The sequence below is a fragment of the Pleurodeles waltl genome, chromosome 5, assembly GCF_031143425.1.
Source record: "Pleurodeles waltl isolate 20211129_DDA chromosome 5, aPleWal1.hap1.20221129, whole genome shotgun sequence".
Lineage (NCBI taxonomy): Eukaryota > Metazoa > Chordata > Amphibia > Caudata > Salamandridae > Pleurodeles > Pleurodeles waltl.
Genome location: NC_090444.1, coordinates 15,830,982 through 15,850,079, shown reverse-complemented (window position 1 = coordinate 15,850,079; position 19,098 = coordinate 15,830,982). Strand labels below are relative to the sequence as shown.

Sequence of the window (19,098 nt, the reverse complement as noted above, 5' to 3'; positions counted from 1 at the left end):
CAGTACCATATACTAGGGAATTATAAGGGTGTTCCAGTAAGCCAATGTAAATTGGTAAAAATGGTCACTAGCCTGTTAGTGACAATTTGGAAAGAAATGAGAGAGCATAACCACTGAGGTTCTGATTAGCAGAGCCTCAGTGAGACAGTTAGTCACTACACAGGTAACACATTCAGGCACACTTATGAGCACTGGGGCCCTGGGTTACCAGGGTCCCAGTGACACATACAACTAAAACAACATATATACAGTGAAAAATGGTGGTAACATGCCAGGCAAGATGGTACTTTCCTACACTTACCATCCTTCTTCTTGCCATCCTTGTCACCCCCTGTATGAACTTTTCTGTTCACTCTTGTTCTGACCCATTTGTCTGCCTTCTTTCCCAATTCTTAGGGAGAGGTCAGATCTGAGTCCACTAGATATTGGTGTAACAAGCCAGGCACACAGTTATTCAGAATATGCTCTCTCAGAATAAGATTATACAGGCTTTCATAGTCAGATACTCTACTGCCATGTAACCACCCCTCCAAGGCCTTCACTGAACAGTCTACAAAGTCTGTCCAGTCTTGTGAGGACTCTTTTTTGGTGTCTCTTAACTTCATCCTGTATTGTTCAGTGGTTAAGCCAAATCCATCCAAGAGTGCATCCATCAAAACTGAAAAATTGTTAGCATCACTTTATCTAACAGTAAGGAGCCTATCCCTACCCTTTCCAGTGAAAGATAGTCACAATATAGCAGCCCACTGCCTTTGAGGGACCCCCTGTAACATACAGGCGCTCTCAAGTGCAGCAAACCACTTGTTAATGTCATCCCCCTCCTTGTAAGGGGGAACTATCTTGTGCAAATTCCTGGAATCATGCTCTCTAACAGGATTACTATCAGGAATACTGCTGTTGCTGCCACCATGGGGTCCAAACCCCAATCTCTGTCTTTCCTTCTCCAGGTCTAGGGATTCCCTATCTAAGGCCAGCTGTTGCTGGTTAAGCTTCAGTCTGGTCTCTTCAACCCTCAACTTTTTGAGTTCCCTTTCTAACAAGTTATCCTCAGGGTGGGTGGGTTGGGAATACTTGGACACAGAAGACAAATTGGAAACAACAGAGGGGGATCTGTCCCTAACTGACTGGACCCTAGCAACTTGGCCTCTAGGAATAAAGACTTCTCTACTGTGATGGGAACCTCCATTACTACCAACATTACTGGGTGTCCTGTTAGGGGGCAGATCCTGATCAGAACCCTCCCTACCTCCCTCAAGGAGATCCCCTGAGTCAGATTGGGAACCTTCTATTAACCTCTCATTTGATGTGCCTGCTTGGGACTCATCATTCACAATAAGCATGTTAAATAGAAATTCTTTGGTAGGGTTCTTTCCTATCACTAAACCTCTTTCCAAGCAGAGACTCCTTAGGCTCTTGTAATTCAAATTGTCATAAGTAGTATTGACCATTTTAAGAGTAGAGTCTTCTACAGACATGATAGTAAAAGGTTTAGAAATAGTGAGAAGGAAGAAAAAGTTTCAGAACTTTTTAAAGAACAGAGAAAAAAACTTTTTCTAACTTTTAGAAAACTTTTAGAAGTTTTAGAATACTTTTCAGCACTTCAAAAAATGTTTAAGAGGAGAAAAGCAAAACTTTTTGGTTAGGTGTACATACACTGAACTTTTTTGTATATTATTCTCTTATGAAAAGTACACAATGACAAAGTGTTAAGTAGTTACAAGAACTTATCCCACCGCTGCACAACCAATGTAGGAGGCTGGCCTGGCTTGTAGTGGGTACCAGAGGTACTTACACCTTGTGCCAGGTCCAGTTATCCCTTATTAGTGTAGAAGAGGTGTTTCTAGCAGCTTAGGCTGATAGAAGGTAGCTATGGCAAAGCAGATTAGGCTGAACTAGGAGACATGTAAAGCTCCTACTATACCACTGGTGTCATATGCACAATATCATAAGAAAACACAATACACAGAAGTACTAAAAATAAAGGTACTTTATTTTTATGACAATATACCAAAAGTATCTCAGTGAGTACCCTCAGTATGAGGATAAGTCATATACACAAGATATATGTACACAAACCAAACTTAGGTAAGTAATAGCAAGAAAAGTAATGCAAACAGTGTAGAATTACAATAGATTGCAATAGGAGCACATAGGTATAGGGGCAACACAAACCATATACGCCAAAAGTGGAATGCGAACCACGAATGGACCCCAAACCTATGTGAGCTTTTAGAGGGTCGCTGGGACTGTAAGAAAACAGTGAGGGTTAGAAAAATAGCCCACCCCCAAGACCCTGAAAGGTAGGTGTAGAGTGCACCTACTACTCCCAGAGAGCACAGAAGTTGTGATAGGGGGATTCTGCAGGAAGAACAAACACCAGCAATGCAACAACAGTGGATTTCCAGACCTGAGTACCGGTAAGACACGGGGACCAAGTGCAATAGTCGCAACAGTGTCGAGAGTGGGCAGGAGCCCAGGAAATGCCAGCTGAGGGTGCAAGGAAGCTGCCACTGGATGGAAGAAGCTTGGTGTTCTGCAAGAAAGAAGAGAGCTAGGGACTTCTCCTTTGGAAGACGGATGTCCCACGTCGCGATGAAGCTTGCAGGGGTGTTCCCATGCAGAAAGACCGCAAACAAGCCTTGCTAGCTGCAAGGGACGCGGTAGAGGTTTTTGGGTGCTGCTGGAAGAGACAGAGGGGGCACCCAGCAATTGAGGGAGGCCTCACAGAAGCAGGCAACACACGCAAAAGTACCTGAACAGGCACTTGAAAGTAAAGTGAACCAGAGTCCACGCAAACTCACAAAAGGGAGTCCCACGACGCCGGAGGACAACTCAGAAGGTTGTGCACTTCAGGATAGAGTGTCGGGGACCCAGGCTTGGCTCTGCATGAAGGAAATCCTGCAAGAGTGCACAGGAGCCGGTGTAGCTGCAAATCACGCGGTACCCAGCAATGCAGTCTAGCGTGGGGAGGCAAGGACCTACCTTCACCAAACTTGGACTGAAGAGTCACTGGACTGTGGGAGTCACTTGGACAGAGTTGCTGAGTTCCAGGGACCACGCTCGTCAGGATGAGAGGGGGCCCAGAGGACCGGTGATGCAGTCTTTTGGTGCCTCCGTTAGCAGGGGGAAGATTCCGTCGACCCACGGGAGATTTCTTCAGAGCTCCTGGTGCAGGGAGGAGGCAGGCTACCCCCAGAGCATGCACCACCTGGAAACAGTCGGGAAAGCCGGCAGGATGAGGCGATACAAGGTTGCTAGTAGTCGTCTTGCTACTTTGTTGCAGTTTTGCAGGCGTCCTGAGCAGTCAGCGGTCGATCCTTTGGCAGAAGGTGAAGAGGGAGATGCACAGGAACTCTGGTGAGCTCTTGCATTCGTTATCTAAAGAATTCCCCAAAGCAGAGACCCTAAATAGCCAGAAAAGGAGGTTTGGCTACCAACAAAGGAGGATTGGCTACCAAGACAGGTAAGAGCCTATCAGAAGGAGTCTCTGACGTCACCTGCTGGCAGCGGCCACTCAGAGCAGTCCAGTGTGTCCCCAGCACCTCTAAATCCAAGATGGCAGAGGTCTGGGACACACTGGAGGCGCTCTGGGCACCTCCCCAGCCTTCACACCTATTTCCAAAGGGAGAGGGTGTAACACCCTCTCTCAGAGGAAATCCTTTGTTCTGCCTTCCTGGGCCAGGGATGCCTGGACCCTAGGAGGGCAGAAACCTGTCTGAGGGGTTGGAAGCAGCAGCAGCTGCAGTGGAGACCCCGGAAAGGCAGTTTGGCAGTACTGGGGTACTATGCTAGAGACCCGGGGATCATGGAATTGTCCCCCCAATGCCAGAATGGCATTGGTGTGACAATTCCATGATCTTAGACATGTTACATGGCCATGTTCGGAGTTACCATTGTGAAGCTATACATAGGTAGTGACCTATGTATAGTGCACGCATGTAATGGTGTCCCCGCACTCACAAAGTCCGGGGAATTTGCCCTGAACGATGTGTGGACACCTTGGCTAGTGCTAGGGTGCCCACACACTAAGTAACTTTGCACCCAACCTTCACCAGGTGAAGGTTAGACATATAGGTGACTTCTAAGTTACTTAAGTGCAGTGGTAAATGGCTGTGAAATAACGTGGACGTTATTTCACTCAGGCTGCACTGGCAGGCCTGTGTAAGAATTGTCAAAGCTCCCTATGGGTGGCAAAAGAAATGCTGCAGTCCATAGAGATCTCCTGGAAACCCAATACCCTGGGTACCTCAGTACCATATACTAGGGAATTATATGGGTGTACCAGTATGCCAATGTGAATTGGTAAATTTAGTCACTAGCCTGTTAGTGACAAATTTGGAAAGCAGAGAGAGCATAACCACTGAGGTTCTGGTTAGCAGAGCCTCAGTGAGACAGTTAGGCATCACACAGGGAACACATTCAGGGCACATACTTATGAGCACTGGGGCCCTGCCTGGCAGGGTCCCAGTGACACATAGACTAAAACAACATATAAACAGTGAAATAAGGGGGTAACATGCCAGGCAAGATGGTACTTTCCTACAATATTCTACTTCTGATATTCTTGTATGACAATGTTAACGTCTATGACCTTCTGACATTCACCTAGCACCATTCTGCTTTGCATGCACTGTCCTTGCCAAGGACATACCCCACATGGTAACATTTCACACCACATATAAAGATGCTTGGAGGAATTATTGATCCCTGTCCCAGGAGACCATGGACTTGCTGAGAGAATACGTAGACACCTCCAACTGGGGAAGAGATGAAAATGCCTTCGTGTCTGCAGTATAAATCAGCATCCCCCCAGTGACTACAGGTTCTCGGACCAGTAGAGTATAGTGCACTGCAGAGGAAGCAACAAAACACATGCGATGCATCCTCCAGTGACGAGGGATCCTCAGACCAGAAGAGCCCATCGCACTGCAGCACAAGCAACAACGCAAAGTTGGTGTATCCCAAGTGATCGGAAGTGATTCAAGGCCACTGGTCGGAAAAATACAAAACGCACAATATGGTAGGATATCACAACAGACCACCTGTGTGAAGACTTTCTTCCAAACCAACCAACGACTCAACAGAGAGTGTCTCTAAAACACTAGAACTTTTAGAAAGGTTAGCACATTTGTAGTGGTATGTCCGAGTATGGGCTGTTACTAAACATGTGTATGTTAAATACGAATGAGTGGAATGAGATCGGAGGTGTGGCTGGAGTAACCTATCAGCCAGGGTTGCCATCTCAAGTTAGGGAATGCTAAGCTAAAGATATAAGTAATAGGATGAGAAATGAGAGGGTGAATTCCCACAAGGGATGCAAAGATCATTCAATGAAAAAGTGTATTTACTTACTTCAGGGTCTGTACTTTGCAACCTGGATTCCTCAGCCCATCGCACAGGAGCTGCAGCCCAGAATCGCCCAGTTTGTTATCTGACAGGATCAGCTCTGTGAGAGCTGGCGAGCCTATGACAGCAGAGGCCAGGTCAGGACAGCAGGAGGCACTGAGGGAGCAGAGCCACAGACTGCAGGGGAAGAAAACAGCACATCAAATGTAGAGTGAAGACTAACCCACCCGTGGCTCACACATCACACGTAGAGTGAACACAGTAACCCACCCGTGGCTCACACATCACATGTAGACTGAAAACTAACCCACCCGTGGCTCACACATCACATGTAGAGTGAAGACTAACCCACCCGTGGCTCACACATCACACGTAGAGTGAACACAGTAACCCACAGCTCACAGATCACATGTAGAGTGAAGACAGTAACCCACCCGTGGTTCACACATCACACGTAGAGTGAACACAGTAACCCACAGCTCACAGATCACATGTAGAGTGAAGACAGTAACCCACCCGTGGTTCACACATCACACGTAGAGTGAACACAGTAACCCACCCGTGGCTCACACATCACACGTAGAGTGAACACAGTAACCCACAGCTCACAGATCACATGTAGAGTGAACACAGTAACCCACCCCTGGCTCACACATGACATATAGAGTGAGGACAGTAACCCACCTGTGACTCACACATCACATGTAGAGTGAGGACAGTAACCCACCCGTGGCTCACACATCACATGTAGAGTGAAGACAGTAACCCACCCGTGGCTCACACATCACATGTAGAGTGAACGCAGTAACCCACCCGTGGCTCACACATCACACGTAGAGTGAACGCAGTAACCCACCCGTGGCTCACACATCACACGTAGAGTGAACACAGTAACCCACCCGTGGCTCACACATCACATGTAGAGTGAAGACAGTAACCCACCGGTGGCTCACACATCACACGTAGAGTGAAGACTAACCCACCGGTGGCTCACACATCACACGTAGAGTGAAGACTAACCCACCGGTGGCTCACACATCACACGTAGAGTGAAGACTAATCCACCCGTGGCTCACACATCACATATAGACTGAAAACTAACCCACCCGTGGCTCACACATCACACGTAGAGTGAACACAGTAACCCACCCGTGGCTCACACATCACACGTAGAGTGAACACAGTAACCCACAGCTCACAGATCACATGTAGAGTGAAGACTAACCCACCGTGGCTCACACATCACATGTAGACTGAAAACTAACCCACCCGTGGCTCACACATCACACGTAGAGTGAACACAGTAACCCACAGCTCACAGATCACATGTAGAGTGAAGACTAACCCACCTGTGGCTCACACATCACATGTAGAGTGAAGACTAACCCACCCGTGGCTCACACATCACACGTAGAGTGAACACAGTAACCCACCCGTGGCTCACACATCACATGTAGACTGAAAACTAACCCACCCGTGGCTCACACATCACATGTAGAGTGAAGACAGTAACCCACTGGTGGCTCACACATCACACGTAGAGTGAAGACTAACCCACCGGTGGCTCACACATCACACGTAGAGTGAACACAGTAACCCACAGCTCACACATCACACGTAGAGTGAACACAGTAACCCACCCGTGGCTCACACATCACATGTAGACTGAAAACTAACCCACCCGTGGCTCACACATCACATGTAGAGTGAACACAGTAACCCACCCGTGGCTCACACATCACACGTAGAGTGAAGACTAACCCACCGGTGGCTCACACATCACACGTAGAGTGAACACAGTAACCCACAGCTCACAGATCACATGTAGAGTGAAGACTAACCCACCCGTGGCTCACACATCACACGTAGAGTGAACACAGTAACCCACAGCTCACATGTAGAGTGAAGACTAACCCACCCGTGGCTCACACATCACACGTAGAGTGAACACAGTAACCCACAGCTCACATGTAGAGTGAAGACTAACCCACCCATGGCTCACACATCACACGTAGAGTGAACACAGTAACCCACAGCTCACATGTAGAGTGAAGACTAACCCACCCGTGGCTCACACATCACATGTAGAGTGAAGACTAACCCACCCGTGGCTCACACATCACACGTAGAGTGAACACAGTAACCCACCTGTGGCTCACACATAACATGTAGACTGAAAACTAACCCACCGGTGGCTCACACATCACACGTAGAGTGAACACAGTAACCCACAGCTCACACATCACACGTAGAGTGAGGACAGTAACCCACCCGTGGCTCACACATCACATGTAGAGTGAACACAGTAACCCACCCGTGGCTCACACATCACATGTAGAGTGAACACAGCAACCCACAGCTCACAGATCACATGTAGAGTGAGGACAGTAACCTACCCATGGCTCACACATCACATGTAGAGTGAGGACAGTAACTCACCATGCATCACATGTAGAGTGAGGTTACCCACCGGTGGCTCACACATCACATGTACAGTGAACACAGTAAACAGTGATGGGTCACACAGCACATGCAGTGAGAAAAGGTACCAGTTTCAAGTCTGCAAAGCATTCTGGGGACTATCACATAGTGGATCTATGCAAGTCAACCACCGACACTCCCCTGGAATTCTAGTTTTCTGTAGAGAAAACGCAGAGATTATGCGTTCACATGGACTCAACATCATCTCATACACCTCTCCGAAAACCAAGCCTCCCATTGAGACAACTTCAGCAACGCCATGACCCACATTGCCAAATTAATGAAATCCAACTGCCTGAAACTGAACACAGACCAGACTGAGGTGATCATCTTCAGAAACAACCCCTCCCCCTGGTATGAATCCTGGTGGCCCATCACGCTTGGACATCCCCCGACAGATCGATCTCGGCATCATCATCGACAGCAAACTCACCTACAAACAACAGATAAAGGCAATGGCCTCCTCCAGCTTCCTTAACCTCTGCATGCTACAGAAGATTATCAAATGGATCCCCATCGAAACCAGAAAGACGCTAACCCAAGCCATCATCACCAGCGGACTGGACTACGGAAACTCCCTCTACATCGGACTCCCCGCCCAACTCCTCCACTGCCTCTAGACCATCCAGAATGCGGCCGCGAGATTCATCCTGGGTTTCCCCAGGTAGACCCACATCTCCCCTCCACCTCAGGGATCTCTACTGGTTGCCCATGCACAAGAGGTAGAAATTCAAGATCCTCACCATAACATACAAAGCCCTCCACATCAGACCCAGTCTCATCAACCACAGAATCTCCTTCCATGGGCCCACCAGGGAGCTATGATTGTCATCCCTCGCCCAAGTCCAGAGAGCTTGACACAGCCGCAGCGGAGGACGTGCCTTCTCCCACCTCATCGCCAAGATCTGCCACCACCTGCAGGCCATGCACAACCTCATTGACTTTAGGAGGAAAGCTTCAAAGAATAGCCACCAGCCTGCAGAGACAACCCCCAGCGGCTGGATACCCCTTGGGGTGATAAGCCGTGCTCTACAAATCTAATGATTGACTGAAAAGTCTATTAGGCCTTCCTAGGTGCACTAAGCCAGGGCCCAAATACTGCAACTACCCACATTGCCAAAATATGTCAGTTTTCAAGTTTTACTCTTGATGTTTCAATGTTTTGTTTTGGGGGCATTCCTGTCATACGCAACAGGCCCAGCCACACAACAGCAGTAGAGTTTATATCAGGAGAAGAGAGAGGATGCTGCTTGGTAGGAATTGTTTGGATCCCTGCAGATTCAGGTAAATTACCTCACAGAAATCTGAGGTAAACTTATGATTTTAGTTAAAGGATGACACTTGGAGGACATTCTGAGTGAAAAAGCATAGTGCTATGCATGCAGGTCATGCCAAACCGGACTCCCGTGGGTGTCTAGTTTTCAGAAATGTCTGGGTTTAGTATGTTCACATGGGTGGTGACCAAGCCAATTTTGGAAATGTCTGGGTTTAGTATGTTTACATGGGTGACTCCCTTGGTGGTCTCATTTTCTAAAATGTCTGGGCTTAGCGGGTTTTCCCTGAGTGGCGAGCCCAGGACAAATACCAAAGCTACAAGCATTGCCAAAATGGGCCAATTTTCAAGGCAAAAGTGTGATGTCTCCCTGTTGCTTTGGGAGGCTTTTCCTGTTGTGAAAGGTAAGCCTGACCATACAAGTGGGGTATTGTTTTTATTGAAAGAATGAAAGAAGTTTGAGAACGCTGGGTGGACGTAAGTCTCTGTGTCACTGCAGTCTCCAGAACTTTCCCTCTAAAAATGTGAGAGAAATAGATGATTCAGCCAAAGTTTGATGTTTGCAGGGCATTCTGGGTATGAAATCCTAGTGGGACCCATTCAAGTCACACCACACTGGACCCCACTGAACACTTAGGCCCTCATTATAACCTCGGCGGTCTTTCAAAAAGACCGCTGAGGCTGCGGAAGACAAAATACCTCCAGTGCCGGCGGTATTTCTGGCTCCCTATTATGACTTTTCCGCTGGGCCAGCGGACAGTAACAGTGTTACTGTCCGCTGGCCCAGCAGAAAAGTCACATCAACATTGCTGCCGTCTCGTAATAGAGCCGGCGGCAATGCTGATGTGCAGCGGGTGCATTAGCACCTGTCGCACATTTCACTGCCCGAAATTCGGGCAGTGAAATGCACGACGGGGCTATGCCTGGGGGCCGCTGCACTGCCCATGCAAAGTGCATGGGCAGTGCAGGGGCCCCCAGGGGCACCCCAAGCCCCCCTTACCGCCAGCCTTTCTATGGCAGTGTTTACCGCCGTGGCCAGGCTGGCGGTCGGGTGCTCATAATCCTTAGGGCAGCGGTGCTTGCACCGCTGACTTTGGGATTATAACCGCCAGATGAAAGCCTGGCGGTATAGTGGAGGGGCCGGCGGTATGGCCGTGGCTATTGTGCAACAGTCGTAATAGCTGGAGTAACACTGCCAGCCTGTTGGCGGTGTTACCGCCAGCTTACCGCCGCCCACCAGGGTCGTAATGAGGCCTTTAATTTTCAGAAAATGTTGGGTTTATTTGTTTTGCGTGGGTGGCTGCAGAGCCCAGGCTGAATTACTGCAGCAACCCACATGACAAAATGGCTTAATTTTAAAGGCAAAATTTTGATAACTCCACGTTATGCATTAGGGCTTTTTCTGCCATGGGCAATAGGTCCGGCTACACAAGTGTAGTCCCATTTTAGTCAGAAGAAGAGTGGAAGCATTGAATATCAGGACTGCTGTAACTTTGTGTAGATTCTGGAACCCGCCCTCACAGAAATGTGCAATTTAAGCCAACTTTGACATTTGGAGGGCATTCAGGGTAGAAAAAAAAGATAGTGGGATCCAGGCAAGTCACACCACCATGCACTACCCAAGGTTTCCATTTGTCAGTAGTGTCTGGGTGGTGGCTGAGCCCAGGTTCAAATATGACAGCTCACCACACCATCAAGATGGGTCCATTTTCAGGTCGAGATCTTCATGGCTACATGTTGCTTTTTGGGTCCTTTCCTGTCATTGGTCATAGTTTAAGCCACACAAATTAGGTATCTTTTAATCAAAATAAGTGTGGTAAGATGGGCAGGTAGAAATTTTGTGTAGCCACAAAGATTCAGGATTTTTCCCTAACAAAAACGTGAGAAAATGAGTATTTAGCCAAAGTCTGACTTTTTGTGGGCATTTTGGGTAAGAAAACTTAGTAGAATCCAGGAAAGATTCCCTCTCTGGTGCGTAGTTTGCAGAAATGTCTGAGTTTGTTAGATTTCTTTGGGTGGCAACCAAGCCCGGGCACAAATATGGCTGCTACCCACGTTGCCAAAATGGGTCAATCTTCAAGGCAAAACATTGATGTTGCATTGTTGTGTCCATCCCGAAGCACCAGCCAAGGCCACCTGTTGAAGGGAACTCAAGCAACTCAAGACTGGTTTTGGCCTTGTTAGGTCTCGTCAGTGCGGCTCACTGTGCCATAGGTACCAAGTTGTTCCTCTCTGATGAGGCACACAAGGTCGAAACGCGTCTGGGGTGGCTTGTATTCCATCCTGGAGGGAGACATGCCTGGCAGTTCTTGTTTAAATGTTCCCATCAGAACCAAGATCAGTCCTGATTTACTTTTGATGGGGCTTTGTCTAGAGTGGCACAGTGGATGAAAAAACAATAGACTGAAATGCTATTCAAACAATTGTCAGTGGTTGGACTATTCCTCCCATCACCTTTTGTGTGATTGACATAAACAATCACACAAGTACATACTTGCATATTGAACCTGGGTGGTTAGAGGTGAAATTGAAAGTCATGGAGGACTATCAGCGAAGAGCATGCGCATTTCTAATAGTCCAGACAAGAGGGTTTGGCACCAACAATGCACCTCAGCAAGAAACAGTGCTGTCATGGAAGCTCTTGATGCCTGGGGGATACTTTGTCTCTTGAAGCAAGATCATTCCTAGGGTTGGCGCAGTAGGTTGATTGGTGCAGGAGAAAGATACGTTAGAAGCAGGGAAACAAGTGCTCGGTGATCCTTGGGAGAAGCTTGTAGGTGTGCTGCCACCAAATGCATGCAAAGCCAGAAGGGGAGGGGCACATCCACAAATCAAAGCTTTGAAGTGAAGCTGAAGTACACTATTTGATAGGTGGATCGTGTAGGATCAGAACGCTGTCACTCACAGTGAAGTAAGCCAATGGCTGAAGTAGGCTGACCCTTTGCCCCATTCTGTATTTTTGTTTGGAAAGAAGCAAAATGAATGACACAGTAAGAGACCAATGGATAAAGATAGATGGAGGGAATCCTACTTGGTAAATATATTTTTTAGAAAAATGTTTACCAAAATCAAAAGGTCTTGGCTAACACCAACCTCCAATAAAAGTACATCTGGACATTTGCCCTAAATAGAGAGGACATTCTAATGCCTTAATGTCCTTGGGCTGTCGGTCTAAGGCTTCCACCAGCAGAGCCAGGGGAGGCTCCAGGGGTGCAAGTGGGACAGTCACACTGGGAGTCAGCTGGATCAGGGCGGAAGGGATCATCTGTAATGTAAGCACCTGGTGTGTGGAGGGCGCAGCCAAGCACCTGGGATACACTTGACAAAGTTTGTTAAACATAATTATTGATAGAGTCTTACTCTAACGTCTGAATTTTGCAGCCTGGCTCTTTCAGACCTTCACACAGCTGCATCACTGCAGGATCTCCCAGTTCATTCTCCGCGAGGCAGAGCGTCGTGAGAGTCTGGCTGGTGGCGAGAAGAGAGGCGAGGGCTGCACCACACGATCCACTGAGGGAGCATGACACCAGCCTTGATGAGACAAAGAGAGACATGACAAACCAGGACTAGGCAGAAGAGCACAAGAAAAGACAGTTACCTGTGGGGGAAGAACACAGGGAGCCCCATGCATGCAATCTGTTCATCTCTCACTTGTGTTGAACAAGGTCCACTGCCTGGACTTCTCTCAGTCGCATACACAGTGTCACACACGTGCAGTCATTGTACTGTGTTCATCTGGTAAATATCTGTAGAATGGGTGTACGTGGTGGTACACACGGTGCCACGTACAGGCAGGCCTTGCGCTGTGTACACCAGGAGCATGAACTGGACATGATCACCAAAGTCAGCAAGTTAGTGGTGCACATTCATGACTTGCAAGAGATGATTACTGTGATCTATAAAGACAGATTTTAACTAAAGAATTTACCATTACCCAAATAAAAATATTGGCTGCGGCTGCTTGGATGGCAGGTTATTTTTTTTAACTTTCTATCATTCTGCATTAGTGACACAGGGGACTTACTGCAATGTGAAGACTATGCCACATTCAACCAACTCCAAGGATGGGGGCTTCCAGAACTAGTTGCAGCTGCAGCCAGGGACACTTTTGAGTTAACAACAGGTTTGAAAGTGTCGCTAGCAGTCGTAGAAAGTTTGTTTTTCATCGGAGCAGTGAGGAAGGTGGAGTATTCTGTGGACTTTAGAGAGAACAGGGCTCAACCCCATCCAGAACCTACAAAAGGTGAGAAACTGGGCAGTTGGGTAACAGCCGTCAGCGCCGTCCGCAGCGGTAACAACTACCCCTTCGCTTACCCTGCACTACGTTTGGTAGCAGGGTCAGAGCGGTAAGGAAACCTTTACTGAAACTACAGGTCAATATATGTAACTGCACAACAGAGCACAAAGAACAAATTGCAAGCAAGTTTACTTAAAAAGATTACTACTAAATAAAATACTTAAACAATTATAAGAAAAGTATCACCGGATCAAAGGATATAGCTAAATTAATAAGAGTAGGGGGTGTGGCCAAGCTAATCACCAAGATGTCCTTCACCACCTGATCTCAGCCCTTGTCCTGAGCTCTTCCTTCCTTTCTTCTTGATTCGCCGGATCCTGTCTACCCCCCACTTGTTGGTGGCCGGGGAGCACTGCGGGGGGGGGTCCCTTAACTGATCCTTTATAGAAGGTCCCACCACTGGTGGTGGAACCTGGAACTTCCTAGACTCTTGTTGTGGATCTGGGACCCCCCCTCCTTTACGTGATGGGGGCTGGCAGCAGACTCAGACTAGTGACCCTGTCACATGCAGGGGGTGAAGTGCCCAACCTGCCCCTCATCTGACGTCACTCCTCACAAGCAGCTGACGGCCAGGTCAGCCATTAGGGCTGGTGCACTGAGATGGATGGCTCACTGCACACCACGGCTCTCCTTCAGAACCCAGGGGAGGCCAACCTGAATCCTCCAGGCCCGGCCCTTGTGCCACTTTGGGGGCATAGTCAACTATCAGTGCCAATGGTCTCATCCTGAGGTGCTTCTAATGCCAGGTCCTAATTATTCTGCAAACCCATCCATCAAGAGAAGACAGCACTCACAGATCCAGCAGGTCACTGACCAGGGAAGCAGTCAGGACAGGACGTTTAAGACAAGTGGGCTTTGCCAACTTCAAGGACCTCCACGGATGGCGCAGCTGCTGCAGCTTCCTACTCCTCGCAGGTTAAATACCAGCTTAAAGACGTTGTGGACTCTGCACAGCATGACGTACGGCTCTATAGAGACCTTCATGGAGGGGTTGCAGGGTTATACACGTTGGTGCCATCATAACCCTTATGATATAAAATGATATCTCCAAGCAGATAATTAGGCTAGTAACAACTTGGGAAACATTCTTAACTTTCTCACGGAGGATGAGGCACTCCTTGAAAGTCCTGGCTTACGACATCTTACAGTGGAAATTAGATGTTGGTAAAACCGCCTACGGTACCTTAATATCCAACTCACTGTCCTGCTTAAGAAACCAGAAGGTGCAACTATGACTGACTTTACAATCCATTTAGCTGAAAGGAGATATGAGAGGTGTTCTCAAGCCAGTAGCCTTGGCCTCTTCAGTCATGGGCCACGCACACAGGATCCCCACTGGCCCTCCGAACCCTGGTGCACCATGACACCCGATCCTGCTTCATTTTAGTGATTTTAATAAACGGTGGAATTGACAACTATAGGATTCCACGCAAGGAGACTGATTGCAGAGATCCATCGCTGTTCCTGCTGATCCCCACTCCACATCACCCTCAGGGGATGGGGCTTCCATTGTCCAAGAACTTGAGGTCCTGCCTCTAGGTTGGCCCCACCCCATCTTGGCACCTGCGGTCACAGCCCTAAGGGTGGGCCGAGGTACTTTCCTCTCTGATCTCGGGTGGGGGTCCACTTACTACCGCTCAGTGTATTTCATCCCGGTTTGAATTCAATTCTATCCTGCTGCAAATAAAATTAAATTCTGCAGCCCAGCAATCAAGAAACAAGGTTTATTGTGTGGCAGTACAATCCTTGATGTATTCTCAGATGCTGTATAACAATAGAACAAAGCAGCCAACACGTGTTTCATCACCAGGCGTGACTTTTTCAAGGCTAAAACATAATATGTAGATTTCCTAAGCATATGCAAGACGACTGGTAGATCACAGTAACAATACGTATCAAAACTAGATACGATAAAATTGGTCAGCAGATCGCATCTGTAGTAAAGATGGTCTGGAAAGTTCCTCCAGATAAACTAAGCTGTACTGAGTGTAAAAATACCTTCAGCGCTCAGTAATGTATAACTACAAAATGCGGGTAGAAGTCGCCGCATAAGTTAGATTAAACGGCCATGATAAGCCGCCCTGGTGTGAGGGAGAAGAATACATGTCCAGGTGGAGGACCTCTCTGTGTATGTCACCCTGCGTGGAGGACCTCCTGTAGGAAGGTAGCCTCTTTCTAGCCTTGTTACCCCAACATTTGGCCTGTTTGTGAGTATATGTCAGGGTGTTTTTACTGTCTCACTGGGATCCTGTTAGCCAGGGCCCAGTGCTCATAGTGGAAACCCTATGTTGTCAGTGTGTTTGATATGTGTCACTGGGATCCTGCTAGCCAGGACCCCAGTGCTCGTAAGTTTGTGGCCTGTATGTGTTCCCTGTGTGGTGCCTAACTGTGTCACTGAGGCTCTGCTAACCAGAACCTCAGTGTTTATGCTCTCTCTGCTTTTAAAATTGTCACTGCAGGCTCGTGACTATTTTCACCAATTCTGAGTGGCACACTGGAACACCCTTATAATTCCCTAGTATATGGTACCTAGGTACCCAGGGTATTGGGGTTCCATGAGATCCCTATGGGCTGCAGCATTTCTTTTGCCACCCATAGCGAGCTCAGACAATTCTTACACAGGACTGCCACTGCAGCCTGAGTGAAATAACGTCCACGTTATTTCACAGCCATTTTACACTGCACTTAAGTAACTTATAAGTCACCTATATGTCTAACCCTCACTTAGTGAAGGTTAGGTGCAAAGTTATTAAGTGTGAGGGGTGCCCCCACATTGTTCAGGGCAATTTCCCTGGACTTTGTGAGTGCGGGGACACCATTACACGTGTGCACTACATATAGGTCACTACCTATATGTAGCTTCACAATGGTAACTCCGAACATGGCCATGTAACATGTCTAAGATCATGGAATTGTCCCCCCAAGCAAAATCTGGTATTGGGGTGCCAATTCCAGGCATCCCCGGGGCACCAGCATATACTGCCAAACTAGCTCTCTGGTGTTTTCTCTGCAGCTACCGCTGCTGCCAACCCCTCAAACAGGTTTCTGCCCTCCTGGGGTCTGGGCAGCCCAGTCCCAGGAATGCAGAACAAAGGATTTCCTCTGAGACAGGGTGTTACACCCTCTCCCTTTGGAAATAGATGTTAAGGGCTGGGGAGGAGTAGCCTCCCCCAGCCTCTGGAAATGCTTTGAAGAGCACAGATGGTGCCCTCCTTGCATAAGCCAGTCTACACCGGTTCAGGGAGCCCACAGCCCCCGCTCTGGCACGAAACTGGGAGTGAAAAGGGGAGTGACCACTCCCCTGTTCATCACCACCCCAGGGGTGGTGCCCAAAGCTCCTCCAGTGTGTCCCAGACCTCTGCCATCTAGAATTCAGAGGTGTGAGGGCACAAAGCAGACCTCTGAGTGGCCAGTGCCAGCAGGTGACGTCAGAGACCCCTCCTGATAGGCTCTTACCTGGCTAGGTGGCCAATCCTCCTCTGAGGGCTATTTAGGGTCTCTCCTGTGGGTTTCTCTTGAGATAACGAATGCAGGAGCTCACCAGAGATCCTCTGCACTTCCCTCTTCAACTTCTGCCAAGGATCGACTGCTGACTGCTCTAGGATGCCTGCAAAACCTCAACAAAGTAGCAAGAAGACTACCAGCAACCTTGTAGTGCCTAATCCTGCCGGCTTTCTCAACTGTTTCCTGGTGGTGCATGCTCTGAGGGCTGTCTGCCTTCACCTTGCACTGGAAGCCAAGAGGAAATCTCCTGTGGGTAGACGGAATCTTCTCCCTGCCAACGCAGGCACCAAACTTCTGCATCACCGGTCCTCTGGGTCCCCTCTCATCTTGACGAGCGTGGTCCCTGGAACACAGGAGCTGGATCCAAGTGACCCCGACAGTCCAGTGGTCCTTCTGTTCAAATTTGGTGGAGGTAAGTCCTTGCCTCCCCATGCCAGACAGTAATCCTGTGTACTGTGTGAACTGCAACTGCTAGGGCTTCTGTGCACTTTGGCAAGACTTCCTTCGTGCACAGCACAGCCCAGGTCTCCAGCACTCCGTCCTGCAGTGCCCAACTCGCTGAGTTGACTTCTGACTTTGTGGGACCCTCTTTTGTTGTGCTGAGACGACCGCCATGCTCAGATTTCCTGAATGCCTGTTCAGGTGCTTCTGCGGGTGCTGCCTGCTTCTGCGTGGGCTCTCTGTGTTGCTGAGTGCCCCCTCTGTCTCCTCCTCCAAGGGGTGACCTCGTGGTCCTTCCTGAGCCCTGGCAGCACTCAAAACTTTCAACCACAACTCTTGCAGCTAGCAAGGCTTGTTTGCAGTCTTTCTGCGTGGAAACACCTCCGCACCCCCCAGCACGCCATGGGACATCTTCTGACCAAAGGAGAAGTTCCTGGCACCTTCCGTTGTTGCAGAATCTTCGGCTTCTTCTACCCAGAGGCAGCCCTTTTGCACCTTCATCTGGGGTTTAGTGGGCCCCTCCCCCCCCCCGGACACTTGCGTGACTCTTGGAGTTAGTCCCCTTCCTTTGCAGGTCCTCAGGTCCAGGAATCTGTCTTTAGTGCTTTGCAGTCAGTCGTTGTCCTTGTAGAATCCCCTATCTCGACTATACTGTCTTTCTGGGGTAGTAGGGTAACTTTACTCCTACTTTTTAGGGTCATGGAGTGGGGTATCTTGGACACCATTAGTGTTTTCTTACACTCCCAGCAACCGTCTGCACACTACACTAGGCCTGGGGTCCATTCGTGGTTCGTATTCCACTTTTGGAGTATATGGTTTGTGTTGCCCCTAGGCTTATTGTGTCCTATTGCATTCTATTGTGTTCTACAGTGTTTGCACTACTTTTCTAAGTGTTTTACTTACCCGATTTTGGTTTGTGTGTATATTTTGTGTATTTTACTTACCTCCTAAGGGAGTTTATCCTCTGAGATACTTTTGGCATATTGTCACTAAAATAAAGTACCTTTATTTTTAGTAACTCTGAGTATTGTGTTTCCTATGATATAGTGCTATATGATATAAGTGGTATGGTAGGAGCTTTGTATGTCTCCTAGTTCAGCCTAAGCTGCTCTGCTATAGCTACCTCTATCAGTCTAAGCTGCTAGAACACTACTAATCTACTAATAAGGGATAACTAGACCTGGCACAAGGTGTAAGTACCACAAGGTACCCACTATAAACCAGGCCAGCCTTCTACACCTCCACACAGACACGTATTCTTCTTATTGACAATGTCACTGGTGACATCACGCACTGCATCACTAAAAACGATATCACTGGTGGCCTCACACACACAGCATCACCAGTGACAGCATCTACAATGTCATTTGTACTGGTGACATCACACACAGAATCACTAGTGATAGCATCAACAGTATCACTGGTGACATCACACCCTGCATCACTAGTGATAACATCTACAGTTACTGGTGACATCACACACAGCATCACAAGTGATAGCATCGACGATGTCACTGGTGACATCACACACCGCATCACTAGTGATAGCATCAGCAGTATCACTGGTGACATCACACACAGCATCACGAGTGATAGCATCTACAGTTACTGGTGACATCACACACTGCATCACTAGTGATAGCATCAGCAGTATCACTGGTGACATCAGACACCGCATCACTACTCATAGCATTGACGATGTCACTGGTGACATCACACACAGCATCACTAAAAACGATATCACTGGTGGCATCAC

General features: G+C 48.3%; 1 protein-coding gene across 6 annotated transcripts in view; it reads right to left on the bottom strand.

Moving 5' to 3' along the window:
* The window catches only part of LOC138295285 (NACHT, LRR and PYD domains-containing protein 12-like), a 157,018-nt gene that overhangs the window by 65,289 nt on the left and 72,631 nt on the right, over positions 1-19,098 (bottom strand). For 5 of the 6 annotated variants that reach the window (XM_069233486.1, XM_069233488.1, XM_069233490.1 and 2 more), the window contains 2 exons: positions 12,461-12,631; positions 5,353-5,523 (listed from right to left, as the gene is read on the bottom strand). In XM_069233486.1, the coding sequence (XP_069089587.1) occupies positions 5,353-5,523; positions 12,461-12,631 (342 nt within the window). The remainder of the gene's footprint in view (positions 1-5,352; positions 5,524-12,460; positions 12,632-19,098) is intronic. The other variant, XM_069233489.1, reaches the window with a different exon arrangement.